Genomic DNA, 14,382 nt, shown 5'->3' with positions numbered 1-14,382 from the left:
TAAGGCTATGTAGCCTATAAGGTGGCTAACAGAAGGCTTTGTTAATAGTTTATTTATTCTGCACAGCTCAGAACACTCCAACCTTGTTATGTTACAGGAAGAAAAACGCCAACCATAGGGACCTTTAAACCACTCATTAATGATTTATTAGCCATTAATAAAGCCATCAGTTACACCATGCAACGCCCTTTGGAGAATTTAAAAATCACTTTATCTTGCTTGAGTAACCTGTGCTTTTTCTGACGCCTTATTAACATACTAGTGCAGTTGCATTGCATTAAAAACCATTTGTGCTGCACAGTCACAGTGTTCTCCAGTTGAAAGGTGACACAACTGTGCAAGTTGCATGAATGCAGCCACCAGCAGCTTGCAGCACCAGTGGAAGAAGTGCTCATCTTTTCTATGAGCGACAGCAGCAAACCCTCATGGTAGAAATACTGTTACCAATAAAAGTCATGCATTAAAAAGTTTTAATTACATAATCTTTTATTTGCTGATTATATTTAGTTTTAATAATGTGGACATGCAAAGTAACTAGTAACTACAGCTGTCCCATAGTGGAATATACAATATGTCCTCTGAAGTGCAGTGGAGCAGAAGTATTAAGTAGCATAAAAAAAAAAGTAAAGTACCTCAAAACTGTACTATTCTACTTTCCACCACATAACCATGAGTTTCTCCCCCCCTCTTACCTCTCATCCTCACCCTGCTGTTACTGTTCCATCTGTCCTTTGTGACAAACATTAGCTGCATCTCTGCCAGTCTGCATCTTAAACACACCTCCGCAGTCATTTACTGATTACCTGGACGACATGACGTTGACAGGAAGTGAAATGAAAATTGAAAAACCTTGACTGAACATCATTCGCAGTCAGCGCGCTCTCTCCCCCTGCAACATGTCCTCTTCAAAATCTATGTACTTTTTTGAAGGGTGCACAGAAAAAAACAAAAAACAAAACTAAGATCAGTTTTTATTTGTGATTTGTGAAGGCACTAGACTTAACATTTTTCGGAATGTAGGGGATTTTACTTTAGGTCTAAGGTTTAGGTTTAAGTTTTTGTGTTGTCAGCAAACCATGAGCTGTATGGAAAAGTATACAGACACACTACTACTTTGTAGCTACTTCACATAAAACTCTGAAACAGCAGTTTGAATGGGTCCTTTTGATATTTCAGAGCGCTCCTGTTGCCAATATGATGTTTTCTTTCTTTCGTTCTTGCTGATATCTCATTGAAGTCTTCTCTTTCCTTATTTTTATTTACAATATATAACAGACATGTGTACTTCTTCTATTGTTGCCTGCTGAGGATGACTGCAGCCCCCCTGCAGGCCCCTCTGGAGGCCCTCTGACCCTCAGTTTGGCCTGTTTTGACCTCATTCAATCAGATTATTGATTAAGTAATGGGTCACAGTGTAGGTAATAAACCTACTGGAGTGTCACTCTGGCTCCAGACTGATGAATGTCAGGACTCCTGCCAACAGGAAACACTCCCCACAGTCTCATGCAGTGGATTAGGACCATTTCTGAACTGCTGTCACGTGAAAACACCAGCAGGGAGATGCAAAAAAAACAAAACAGTGAACAATTTATTTTTAAGTTTTGTTGCCCCAGTTTGCCCCGTAAGATTCAGGGGCAGGTGCTGAGGATGGGAAATGTTTTTATCATGGGTCCTTTTCTCCTTTTCAATGAAAGAAGAGGCAGCGAGGACATATTATGTTAGATAAGAGTATAATCTCAGTCTAGACAGGATAAGCTCATCTTTTTGGTTCAAGCTGAATGACTTTCATCAATAGCAGATTCTCATGAGGCACTCAAAATAAACATCTTTGCTTTTATATTTGTACAGTAAAATTGATACAGCATCCAATCACCTTTACTACACTTTGAACTGAATGCAGCCACATGAGAGTCAATGTAAACGCTGTAACAGTTGGTGAAGAGGCTCAACAGCAGGAAGATACTGCATCCTGACTTCTCTTTGCCTTTTGAATGTCTCCATCTGGTGGTGCAGCTATTGTAGTGATGCAGGCACAGAAATACTCCATGTTCAGCGTACTGAGCACCCACCTCACTGAGCCTGAGTATGACTCATGCATATATTGCTCCCAAAAAAAAACAATCATTTGGCCCACACAATCATTTTAGCCTCTTGACTCTGTATAAAAAAAGATGAACATGACATGATGTAATGTTTCAAAAACTTAGGATAGAGGTTTATAAATCATACTCGCGTCACAATGATTATTCAGAAAAGGTACACAGACTAATTTCTGTTAAGATTAGTTGGATTCCCCAGAGCCCTGAAATATCAGTGCAGATCAGTGGTGATCTGGGCTTTGGTGTTGCTGTTTGCCATTTGAACTACATCATCTTTAAATCTGAAATCTAACATTCTGGAAACATCCATTTATACATCTTCAAGCTGAGGATTTAACAAATAAATGAATAACTCTATTGAGGTGCAGGAACTTCTTTGTTTTTAAGACACAGTGATGGATGTCAAGAAACAGGATGAGCAAGTTCTTAAAATTTACTAAGAAAGAAAAGTCAAATTTGAACACTCTAGAGGTTTCTCTAGAGTTGAAAAGAAAATGATGTAGATTTGGTTGATGATCCAAACCACTGAAATGATTAATATGTTTCCAGTTTTAGTATGGTCACTGTAAATTATTTAAAGGCTCATTGTCAGCCCAAGGCTTTAGGACAGTTCTTTTTTTTGCTGAAATCTGTGACACACTCGAATCAGTGCAGGTTCAAAATGACTGGAAACAAAGTGTTTCAGTGCACAAATTACTCATCATCCAACAATCATAACTCACATATCTAATAAAAGACTTGGGCAACAGTGAAATAGATTTCAACAACTAAAAATGCCATAAAAGCAGTCGAAATCTTTTCAAGTACAGTACCACTACTGTACATTTTACAATCTGTCCAATTATTACAGTTTCTACTTATTTTCCACCAGCGGAATCAAACACACCACAGCACCAATAACACAATGGCACAAGGTTTATCTATAAAAACATATATTTATTGTTCTGTTACTGTTGGTTAACTTGATCAACAATAAATGGCGGCAGGCCAGGAGACATACTGTACACATATTAATAGAAAGCCCCAGAGAGCTTCTGTTTTCTGTTCAGTGGCAATTAACAATGCAAAGAGAAAACCAGAGCAAAGAGAGAGAGAGAGGGGAGAGAAGCAACATGTACTGCAGGTCGTACAGCTGACGAATGCTGGGTTTTAATGGTGCGTTCAAAAGTCGTCCTTCAGCCTCTTTTCAAAGTGGTTCAACTCCTAAGCAGGTAAATTTTTTTTTTTTTTTTTTTACAAGAGGGGTAAAAATACTGTACATTGTTCTGTATAATAATGCAATTGAAGAATAAGATCTTTTTAATTTATCCTTTGTTCAGGACAGTGATAACTACTCACCTTTTTCTTCCCCCAAAACGAGCGAGGTTGAAGAAAGTCAAGTAAAGCTTTAAAAACGAATAAGTGATATTTAGACTCTAAAGACAAAAATACAGGTGCTCTGTACTCGACAAAATAGTGTGTGGATTAAAATAGATAAAGGTTATATATATTTATACTATATATATAATATATAAAGGCTGAATCTCTAAATACAAGGACAGCCACCAGTGCTGTCCACACACATTCCTCAGTACTCAAACCCTTTTACGCAGCAACAAACTCACACCTGCTTTGTCTCATTTTCACTCTGTGGACCATTAAGTCTTGTTCTGTACATCTGCAGTAAAACAAACACAGGATCCTGATCCCAAAAGTACATCCCACCCCCCCCCCAGTGACAAGCTGAACTGCTGCAGTGTTTGGATATGAAATCAGAGCGCATGAAGTAAACTTGAAGATGCAAAGCCTTTCTGCAGTGTCAGTCCTCCACCTGGATGAATATCAAGAGAACATTATGCACAAACTTCTGAGTTCGAGATGTTTTTCAAGGTGTTTGTTCATTATAACCACAAGTACACCCATGTGCATCAAACTCAAAATGTTTCTTAGTGTGTTTTTATGTGGAAGCTGAGGCTTGTGTTGCCTCCACTGACTCCAGGCAGGAAGGTACTGATCAATAACACAGAGCTCATTTAATTTAAGCACAACAGATCAGCCACAAGCAGGGAGCATCAGGGCAGGCTCTGCTGCTAGAGAGCATCAAGAGGACGGGAGACAAAGCCAGAGGAATGGAAGTCCCAGTGGTTGAGCAGCTTCTCTGCGAGGCCGTGGTTGATTATTACACTAAGAGTTTAAATGTGAAGCAAAGTGGTTCAGTTGGAAGATGAGTGTGTTCAGGAGCAGATGAGACCAGGTCCAAATGTCTGCTTCAGTCCAGGCAAAACTTTTACATTCCACACGCTGCAAAACAAATCAAATCCAGTTCCTCCAATTCACGGGAACTTTTCTCAGTCTCTCCTGCATCATCATCATCACTATCATCACTATCATCATCATCATCATCATCATTATCATTATCGTCTTCAGTCTCCATCGAGGAGAACCAACGTCCAGACTGAATGTGCAAATGTCATCTGTAACGCAGAACCGTTCGAAAACTACTTGACAAAAACAACAAAACAATAGACAAAGGAGAACTTTTTGCAGTCCCTGAAGCGTCCCCGTCTCCCATCCACTGTTCTTTACACCCAAATTCACTCTGTTTCTAAAGCTGCAGGATTTAACTGAGCTGAATCAGTTTATGTGCCACAAAACTACTGGAAGGGAGGATTAGTAAAAGACTGCGTAATGTCATAACAATGTTCATAAAGCGTCACCTCCAAAAGGATGTAACTAAACAAAGATAATAATTGCACATACTCCAATGAGAAACCAAACCCACAGCCAGGGCAGTTGTGTCCCATTTAAGCTTCAAAGCGTCTAAAACTTGTTAACTGTGAAAACTGTGAAGCCAAAATTAGCCCAGTGTTCATCACCTCCCTCATCAGAAGCCCAGTTAAGAAGTGTGAAGTATGGTGTGATACAACAGCATTTAAGGGTTTATAATTTTTGTTAAAGTCAACTCCTGACTGGCTTTTGAGTTTTTAAACCATAAAGAGTGGCATTAACTGATCTGAATGAGGCCTCAGCTGTGCACATGTCTTAATCATGTCACGTCTTCCTGTATTTTGTAATAAACTGAAATAAAAATCTCTGGTAAAAACTTGTGAAAGTATCTTTAACCTCTCCAGATGAATTATTAGCGGCAGATCTTTGGCTTGAACTGAAAAACATATTTCACTTTTGCATCAGACTAGATGGAAAAGAAAAATCTCACCCTGTTTAGATTTGATTTTGGAAAAGACAAATTTATCATCAGGGAGTTCGTTTCGTTTGAATTTGCCTTTTTTCCCCACTGCCTTCATTTCAAATGGTCTCCCTACATTTCTCTGTTTATTCTTAAAGATTTAAAATCTGCAGCTTTTCAAGAGTGAATTGTTGCTTAAAATACAATTCAATGTAACGGCCTAAATAATTGGGATAAAAATTCTGACGCCGACTCAAGTTTCCTCCAAAAATCTAACTGACATCTTCAGATGTCTGGTGAAACTTGTGTGAAATATTCATATCTAATACTATAGAATCTTACATTTATTCCATTTGATGCTGTCTTAAATAAACCACACAGACAGCTGCCTTGCAAATTATATCTAATATACTGAGCTGATTAGTCTGTAGTCTTTCAGAACTTGGCAGAAAAAATTGAAAACTCTAGAAATCCCTCACACGTTTGGTGAATCTCTTCAGTCCAGCTCTGGTTAAGTGTCATAACACACGTGAGGAGTGAAAAGCTAAAGACTGACTGATCGTCTACCACTTCAATCCCAAGAGCTAAAATGAAATCATCTTGCTATAATGTTTCAGTCTGTGAACGATGTCAGACAGCAACTTAATTTGCTGGATTTGTGAGCATCTTGCAGTTGCTAATCTTTTTGCCATGAATAACCCTGGTCATGAAGCTGTTTGATGGGAACACGGCCTCTCACTCTGTGGACTGATTCGTCCATGAAGAAAACACAGACATTGCACAACCAGCTGATTAGTTTTAGGTGCGCCCTGTGGCTGCTGCAACAGTAAAGCTGACTATTAGCTTACATCACACTTTAACGTCACCAGAGGGACCACACAGGGGAAGTTGGATCTGTTGCCATAGTAACAGTTGGGTAGAGGAACTCAGAGTGGCTGTGACTGAGTCAGGTGGAAGGCGTGTGCTAGATGTGTTTGGGTTTGAGTTTGGTTCTGTGCTGGGTGCACTGGCTGGTTCTGGTTCTGGGACTGAGGATGCGGCTGTGGCTGCGGCTGCTGCAGGATGTGCACCACCCGGCTCAGGGTGTCTGTGGTGGCAAACGCCAGATACTGGCAGCACAGCCAGTCCTCCAGGCTCACACCACAAGCCGTGTCCAGCGAGCGCTCCGCAAACTTGATCATCATCAGTGTCCGTTTCAGGTCCAGCCAGTTCTGCAGGGTGGCCTCACGCTGACTGGCAGTGGCCCCTGACATGGGGCCTGTGCTGCTGCAGCCCAGAGCCTGGAACAAGTCCTCCCGAGGGCCCCAAAGGAGGCACTGCAGGCAGGCGCGGGCTTCGGACATCCGGATCCTTTCAGAGGGGTTGACGGTGAGCAGTAACCTGGCCAGCTGCTGCAGGCCCTGTGAGTAGAGCGACCTGACCGGCAGCGGCGGCAGGTCAGCCCAGGTGTACTCAATCTCCTTCAGCTCCGGTGTCTCCTCAAAGGGGTTGGGCCGGTGCAGCATCTCATAGATGAGAATCCCAGTCTGAAACTCGTCACATTTGCGGTACTGAGTAGCTGTGACGATTTCGGGTGCCAGGCGTGACTGGTCGCGCAGTGTGCCAGGGTCGGCTGTCATGAGAGCGCTCTTCTGCTTTGCTTGGGAGAAGTTGCTGATGATGAGGCGGGCGGGGCATGTGGCATTGGCAGCGGCAGCGGCAGCACTGGAAGAGGTTGCGCTAGAGCTGCTGCTGCTGTTGCTGTTGTTGTTGGGCTCAAGCAAGTCCAGATTCCAGGGGCTGCCAGGCTGGCAGTTGACCAGCAGCAGGTTTTCCAGCCGCAGGTCACAATGGGTCACGTGATAAGGTTTCATGTGCTCCAGGCCAGAGCACAGCTGGAGCAGCAGGAGACAGACCTGGCGCTCGTACAGCTCCGGGTTATGAGTGTGTCGGGCCACACCTTCTCGGACAAAATCCGCCACCGTCTGGAAGGGCACCTCACGTGTGATGACCACCACTCGGCTCCTCAAGCGACCGGCAGTGTTCATGTGACCTGCTGCTGGAGTTTCATCTAATTTACCATTTGAAGCTTTGGAGTCTGTTGTCTTGGATTCTGTCTTAGCTTCTTTCTCTTTCTCCTTCAGCCCGTTTACATCTTCCTCCTCATCCTCTTCCTCCTCCTCATCTTCTTCCTCTTCCCAGGGAAGCAGGCGTGTGGGGACATCAGCCAAGAAGTGTCCACAGTCCTGCTGGATGTTGAAGTGCACAGCCAGGCTCTGTCTCACTGCAAGGCTGTGGAAAAACTGCTGCTGGGTCTCCTTCACTTTGCTCCGACAGATCTAGATAAACAAATATGGAGAACAAAACATGAACATTAACGCAAGGTTTGTTTTTGAGCTGAGAAACTTCTCATTATGAGGCTACTGCACAATTAACAACATGCCAACGTGAACAAATCCCATGAAAAGACAATGAATGGAAATTGTTTGTGACATTGACCTCTAATTCTGAAAAATATGCCATCATTTGATACTAAGAGACTGCTATTAATTAAAATAAAATAAAATAAAATAAAATATAAAAGCAAATAAAATAAAATATACTCTGCCAACAACAGAAATTGCCCCTCAACTGCCATGGGAGACTTTAAAACAAACAGCAACCTTTAGCAACATCAGGAACAAAATACACCAATTTAGCAGAGAATGCACTGCAGGACTCAAAGATCAAAGATGTTTTCTGTGTCGTTCAAAACTTTCTGTCCCGCTCACTTTCTCCAAAACATTTCAGCTCATGCCATTAATGATGCACTGTACGGAGCGGAGAGACGCAGATAGCAGACTCCAGGCTGTCACAGACAGCAGGGAGAGGGTGTCACTGTCTCCTAAACCACAGTGACAGCCTCTGCAGCGCTCTGTCTTTCCACACTTTGATCACAGCACAGAGGAGAAGCCAAGTCAAGGATAGGATCAGTCTCTGCAGACGCCACGATAAAGGGATAGAAGTCACGATATATTACTAAGACATTTTTTGTTGAACATGTTTTTTTTTTCTTAAGGGTGAGTTCATGAACTATATCTAAAAGCAGTCTTTCTTTTTTACTTTAACATTTGCTGACACGATGAACATTTCCCTGTCAAAATTAAGTGTGACAGTAATGTGTCAGAGTTTATTTAGTGACGCAGCAGATAAAATATAAAGGAAGTAAATGACCTTCATCTGGGACCTTGAGGTTGAATTTGGTTCAGAATTGTTGTTTAGTAGTTTTGGCTACTTAGTTTTTTTCTCAAATGAAACAGGACTGGAACGTGAAGACTGGCAGTGAAACACTTCCTCTACTGTGTTACATGTCAGAGGGAAACAACAAATTCACTGTTTTTCTTGAAAACCTTGGATTCATGATTAGAAAAAGTTATGCAGAGCACAATATAAAATAACTTTCCAATTTTACAGCAGTTTTACATACACTTTGTCCAAACTGACTGACAAGCTTTTGTGCAACTGACTTACAGTTTCCCTCTACATACCCCCACGTTCAGAGCATTATGGGGTTTGGTGTCTTGCTCAAGGACACTGCAACATGTGGCCATAAAGAGCCAGGAATCAAACCACTGACCACTTACGCTATGATTGACCCACTCTTTTAAGTAACCTGCAGTCACTGTTGATATAAAGGACAACATGACATATCGTATGTATGAAAAATTACATAAAACTCAGAGAAAATTATTAATGTAGTGAACTACATTCTGCTTTTATACTCAACTCATCAGTAATTTTGTTATTTTTCTTTGTTACATTTCCCACTGAACTATTTATTTGAACATATTTCTGTGATGAAAAATTAGAAATCATATTCTCATCATGGCAAGATTCTACTATGAGCTATGATAATACTGAATTGTAGCCCTGTGATAGGCCTCAGTCTTTGAGTGACATGTAGTGCTTCCAAACATGCACTGCAACCCTGAACTTATCTAGACATCACCCAGTGAAGTTGTACATGAGAGTACAAACGTCTGAACCAGTTGGACCGGACATTTAATGGACTGCACGCTGCCAGCTCCTTTGCACAAAGTCCATCTAATGTCTGATTGAGGCGATGTGTAAACACAGCAGGTCACTTTCCACAGAATTCACAGTGAGCGAGTGGCCATGTTGCATCCTGCACTCTCTACCCAAACTCCACCCCTTGCCTAAACCAAATGCAGTATTTCCAGTAGGTGAGAATGTATCTGACACAACGATCTCCTATTGTGTGCTACTTGTGAGACAGGCCAACTCCAAACAATGATTGATCTGATTCTACAGATACTGTCCAAAGCTCATGTGAGAAAACAGCTATGAACAAGGCTGCAATAAAACAGTGCTTTATGATCATTTCACTTTATTACTTCCAAGACTGACTCTAAACTCCTTGCTCTTTGGTATAATTTTTGCACGGTTCATTAGATTGTCATGTGGAATGAAAACTCTGCACCATTGAAAACACAGAGCAGCTCTGCAGGAATGTACAATGTTCACTGGATGTTTGTTTAGACTTGTTGGCTGTGAGACTACAGCTGCCTACTGATCGTTCTTTGAAGATGTCTGTAGACTCTTCACTGTTTAGAAACCACAGTCTGTGGCAATATTGCTGGCTGTAACATAGAGCTCCAGGTCGAAACATTTCAGGGAAACCGTGAAGCTTTAAAGCACACTGAGTCACTTGCTGAATTCATCGGAGAGTTGAGACACAGACATGCTAAAGGTGGATTATGAATAATTAGCGCCGCATTAAAAATATCACAGCGTGTAAAATCTCATTTGCAGGAGGATCGGCTACATGCACGGGGTTAAGGAAGCGCAGGAGCACAACTGGGCCACATTAAAATGGAGAGTTGGGGAAAGTTTAATTGGGAAGTGTTTGTGTTCTGCTGCTTCTGCTGCTCCTGGTTCCCTTATTTATGGATGAGCATCATAAAAAAACAGGACTTTCGCTTGAGCCTGCTGCTAATATGAAGGCAAAGCTTTGAAGTGCTGTGGAGCATAGAGAGTTTCATATCCTGTGAATAATATAACCTTCATCCATATCTGCTTTGTATTTAGCTTCAGAACTCTCCAGCAAGCTCAGCCCCCGACCCCCACACCCCACCCTCTCTTCTGTCTGTCTCTTTCTCACTCTCACTCACACTCACACGCACGCACACACACACACACACACGCACAGTAACACGTACCCTCTCACTATTATATGGAGCAAAAACAAAAAACAAAAAATAAACAATCACGTGCTCGCACATGTTTTATTGCACAAGGTCATGCCCTAAAGGCTCAAAGTTTAAGTGCTGATATTTCAGCACAAACACATTCCTCCACCTCAGCTAAGAGAGTGGGAGGAGAGAATACAAGATTTAATAAATCTGCCGCAAGGACAGCGATCACCAGACTCCAAATTTATCTAAAACCCTTCTCAATGCAGGGAGACTGCAAAGCAAGGACTCCAAAACACAAACAGACACACACAGTGATACATTCAAAGTCATATGATGCTGAAAATATGACGCTTCTTGCAGTATTTTGGTAAAAGCTTATATTATAGACTGTAGCTCTTTTGAGGTCAGGCCTACAGTGAGTAGCTGTAGCTACTTTGACAGAGAAGTGGGACAAACTAGCTCAGTTTGTGTGGTCCGTGTTACTTTGAATAAACTGCTCTAAGTGAAGACATCGTTATATCAGTGCAAAGAATAAAAATCATACAACAGACCGTCTGTGACTCCTATAGTCACATGTAGTGGTGCAGCAGACCAGGGCTGCAACTGACATCTGACACTTGGTTTTAGTATGGATGAATTCTTTCTTTGAATAATGGATTAATGGTTTGACCTGTGAAAAAAAAGCTCATCACAGTTGTGTTGTTGTCTTAGCAACACATTAAAACTAAAAGATGTTAAGTTAAGCAGATTGATATAAAACAGTAAAAGCAGCAAACTCACACTCCAGAAGCTGGAACAAGAAAGGTTTTGGCATTTTTGTATGAAAAATCCTGAAACAATTAACTGATTATCAAAATAGTTCCTTCATTGACATGTTAATGCTTAATTTTCTGTCAGTCAACTCATTGTTTAATCATTGCAGCCACACAGCACAATACTTTTTTCACCTGAATTAAAGAATTTAAGCTGCTTGTTTTACATTTTCTAGACACAAGAAAAAATTCTAATGTACATTATGTTGTGTTTCTCAGGCCTCCCAATACAAGAGAAGGAACATTTTAACCCTAGTATTCTCCTCCTGGCAAAAGTCAAACAGTCTTACACTGTGCATCAGAACAAAATGATGTATACACAGAACAGGATATCTCACCTTGATGGCGTAGTTGACCAGTGGGTCCTTGGCATAGGAAGCAGTGTAGTAAACAGCATCCCCGGCCTCGCAGCAGGGTTTCCCTGTGGTCAGTCTGAAGTGGGACCAGCTGTCAGTGCCAAACCTTAAGTGATCCTTCTGGCCGGCCATGAAACGGTCCTCGCACTTTGCTGCCAGCTTCCGCAGTGTGTCCGTGTGGAGACCCCGAATCCTCCCCACCACCTCATCCCAGCTGTCCAAACCCCTGTAAAGAGCAGGTCTCTGTGGTTTGGAGCCTCCTCCTCCAGCAACAGCACCTCGACCTGTCGTCCGACCCCTTCCAGCCAGAGACTCTGTGCTTGGGTAGGCCCTTCTCTCTCTGCTAGCGGTGGCACCGGGTGCAGCAGATGCAGGTTGAGGAACCAGAGAGGATGTGCTGTTGGTCGGGCGGCCCTTGTTGGTAGCTGTGGCAGCTGATGACCTCTCTAGGGAGTCACCGCTTTCATGGTTGTGGGGCCGATGAGGCTCGGAGCTGAGAGAGGAGCTCTGACTAGCTGTCTCCCAGGTGGAGTCCAAGTCGTACAGAGGGTTGGCCACACTGAGGTTGGTGCCCCCGGGTTTAGCCTCAGCCCGAGGTCTCAGTGCTCCCTGGATTGGCTCTTTGCCTCCCAGGCTGGGTTCCGTACTGGAGCGAGGTACAGCCTTCTTAGGTAGTGGTGGTGGTGTGGCCTTGGGGGCTGGCTGGTCAGTGAGGGCATCCAGGTCGATGGAGGCCAAGGTGTCGTTGGATGCTTTGATGTTGCGTGGTTGTTTCAGTGGTATCATGTTGGCTCTGGATTGACCTTGAGCAGAGGGAAGATAACACCACGTTTATAGTGTGAATAAAAATCAAATCAAAATCAAACTGATAAAGTGCTAGAACCACTGCACCTTAAAAAAACTGAATGGAGAGGATATTATAAGCTTCAAACTGCTTTAAAGGTCCCATATTGTATAAAGTGGGATTACCATGTCTTTTTTGATTATAAAGCAGATTTAGGTTCTATATTAATACTGTGAAAGTATCAAAGCCTCAGTCCACAGAGAAATGCACACAGCCTGTATTCAGAAACTGAGCCTTTAAACAAGCCGTCAGGACTTCTGTTACTTTGTGATGTCCCAACAAAGCAGTCACTGCCCTCAGCCACTGCAACTAGCCTTGCAGGATTTGTTTTTCTGTGAGTGTTTACCTGAAATCTGTCAGCCAGATAGCCAGAGAGAAGAAGAGAGGCTCAGAGCCTCTCTCCTGATTGGCTCACCAACCTGTTGTCGTTAGAGCTCAACACAAAAGCCTAAGAGATGTAAAACTACATTGAGATGTCTTCTTATTGATATCAAAACTTCAAATAAAACATCAGAAAGTCAGAGTATGGGGCCTTTAAATAAATGATAATATGACATCAACACAGTTGCATGTATGATTACCAATCCAGGCAGTCTGCATTGGGTGAAAGTGACTAAGTACTTTTATTTTAACCGCTGTACTGTACGTAAGTTCAGTCTGAGGTCATTCTATTCTGGTATTTCTTTTTTTCCTGGTACTATTCTGCTACTACTAGTTTTACTCTACTGCATTTCAGAGGGAAATAAAACACTTTTTAGTCCACTACATCTATTTGACAGCTGAAGTTTAGTTACCTCACTGCAGTTTGAGTTTTTACATACAAAAGAAAAACAGATTTAAGTAAAATGTTTAAAGAAGTTCCACCTTCATCTTGACTACAATATTAGAATAAAATGCTTACATTATGCTTACATTAAAATGTTTACAAGTAATAAAGTAAGTAAATATAATATGGATGTAATGTAAATTGCTATATTGCTACTTTAACTTGAGAAGAACATATGAATATGTCTTCCACCACTGGAGGGCTGTGTCCAGTTTTACCTAAGAAATAAAGGAAGCAAAATATCTTAAGTTACTGAGTTAGCTACTTGTCAGCATTTAGATAGACAATTTTGAATTTTACTTTCAAGTTTTGATTGTTTTTCCTGAAAATCAAAAAAGCAAATGTTTCAGAACTGTTTTGTCAAAACAGCTTCTGATTATCTGAAAAAAAGATAAAGATAAAACTGCATGAAAAACTGGGATCAAATATGATTCATGGTTATCATTGAATGTTACTTTCACAATAATCAAACCAGAGTAAAAATGACACCTGCAATACACATCACTTCACACCACTAGCTTCTCAAGAGCTACTTGTTTCTCCTCCACAGTGTTTCCAGCACTGGCTCGCTGCCTCTCATGAGGACGAGTGGGTGACACATGGTTGTGTGCTGCAGCACGTGAGGTGACTGGTGGCCCTGAGGAGAATTCAAGCCAGAGAGCAGCTGGGCACAAGTCATCCCTCCAACCATCCAGCTGCCTGACTCAATCTGCAGCTCTGTTCTGCAGTGAGGCTTAAAGAGGCAGCATGGAGGGCACATTTATCAGTGACTTGAAGTGACCTTATTTTTCTGGGATGATGGTGGGAGGGAGTTGGAGGGTTGCGGGGGTTGATTGGACTCCCCTCTATGTTCTCTGGAGATGAGGACCACAGAGGCAGATGGGTCAGAGACAAGTGTCTGATCAGATGAAAAGAACAAAGGGCACATGCTGCCTGTATGATGGGAATGAAACAGTCTGATTGTTTTAACTGAGTGGGTGTGCAAGGTCACTGAAAACCCTGCTGCGCAGCTTTTTAACCAGGGAACAACCCAATTTATTGGAAGCTCCTGATGAGAGGCTGCCCTCCCTACGTTGAAGGAATGTGCTTCAACACAGGGTCCAAA

General features: G+C 42.1%; 1 protein-coding gene across 2 annotated transcripts in view; it reads right to left on the bottom strand.

Moving 5' to 3' along the window:
• Nucleotides 1–3,014: 3,014 nt before the first annotated feature.
• Nucleotides 3,015–14,382, bottom strand: part of peak1 (pseudopodium-enriched atypical kinase 1) — a 103,925-nt gene continuing 92,557 nt past the window's right edge. For both annotated transcript variants that reach the window (XM_071492827.1, XM_071492834.1), the window contains 2 exons: nt 11,590–12,410; nt 3,015–7,583 (listed from right to left, as the gene is read on the bottom strand). In XM_071492827.1, the coding sequence (XP_071348928.1) occupies nt 6,192–7,583; nt 11,590–12,410 (2,213 nt within the window). In that variant the 3' untranslated portion in view covers nt 3,015–6,191. The remainder of the gene's footprint in view (nt 7,584–11,589; nt 12,411–14,382) is intronic.

This window comes from Trachinotus anak, unplaced genomic scaffold, assembly GCF_046630095.1.
Source record: "Trachinotus anak isolate AG129_WGS33_773 ecotype Australia unplaced genomic scaffold, CSIRO_AGI_Tana_v1 ptg000002l, whole genome shotgun sequence".
Classification (NCBI taxonomy): Eukaryota; Metazoa; Chordata; class Actinopteri; order Carangiformes; family Carangidae; genus Trachinotus; species Trachinotus anak.
The sequence above is the reverse complement of the archived record's forward strand: the minus strand, read 5'-3'. Positions and strand labels throughout refer to the sequence as shown.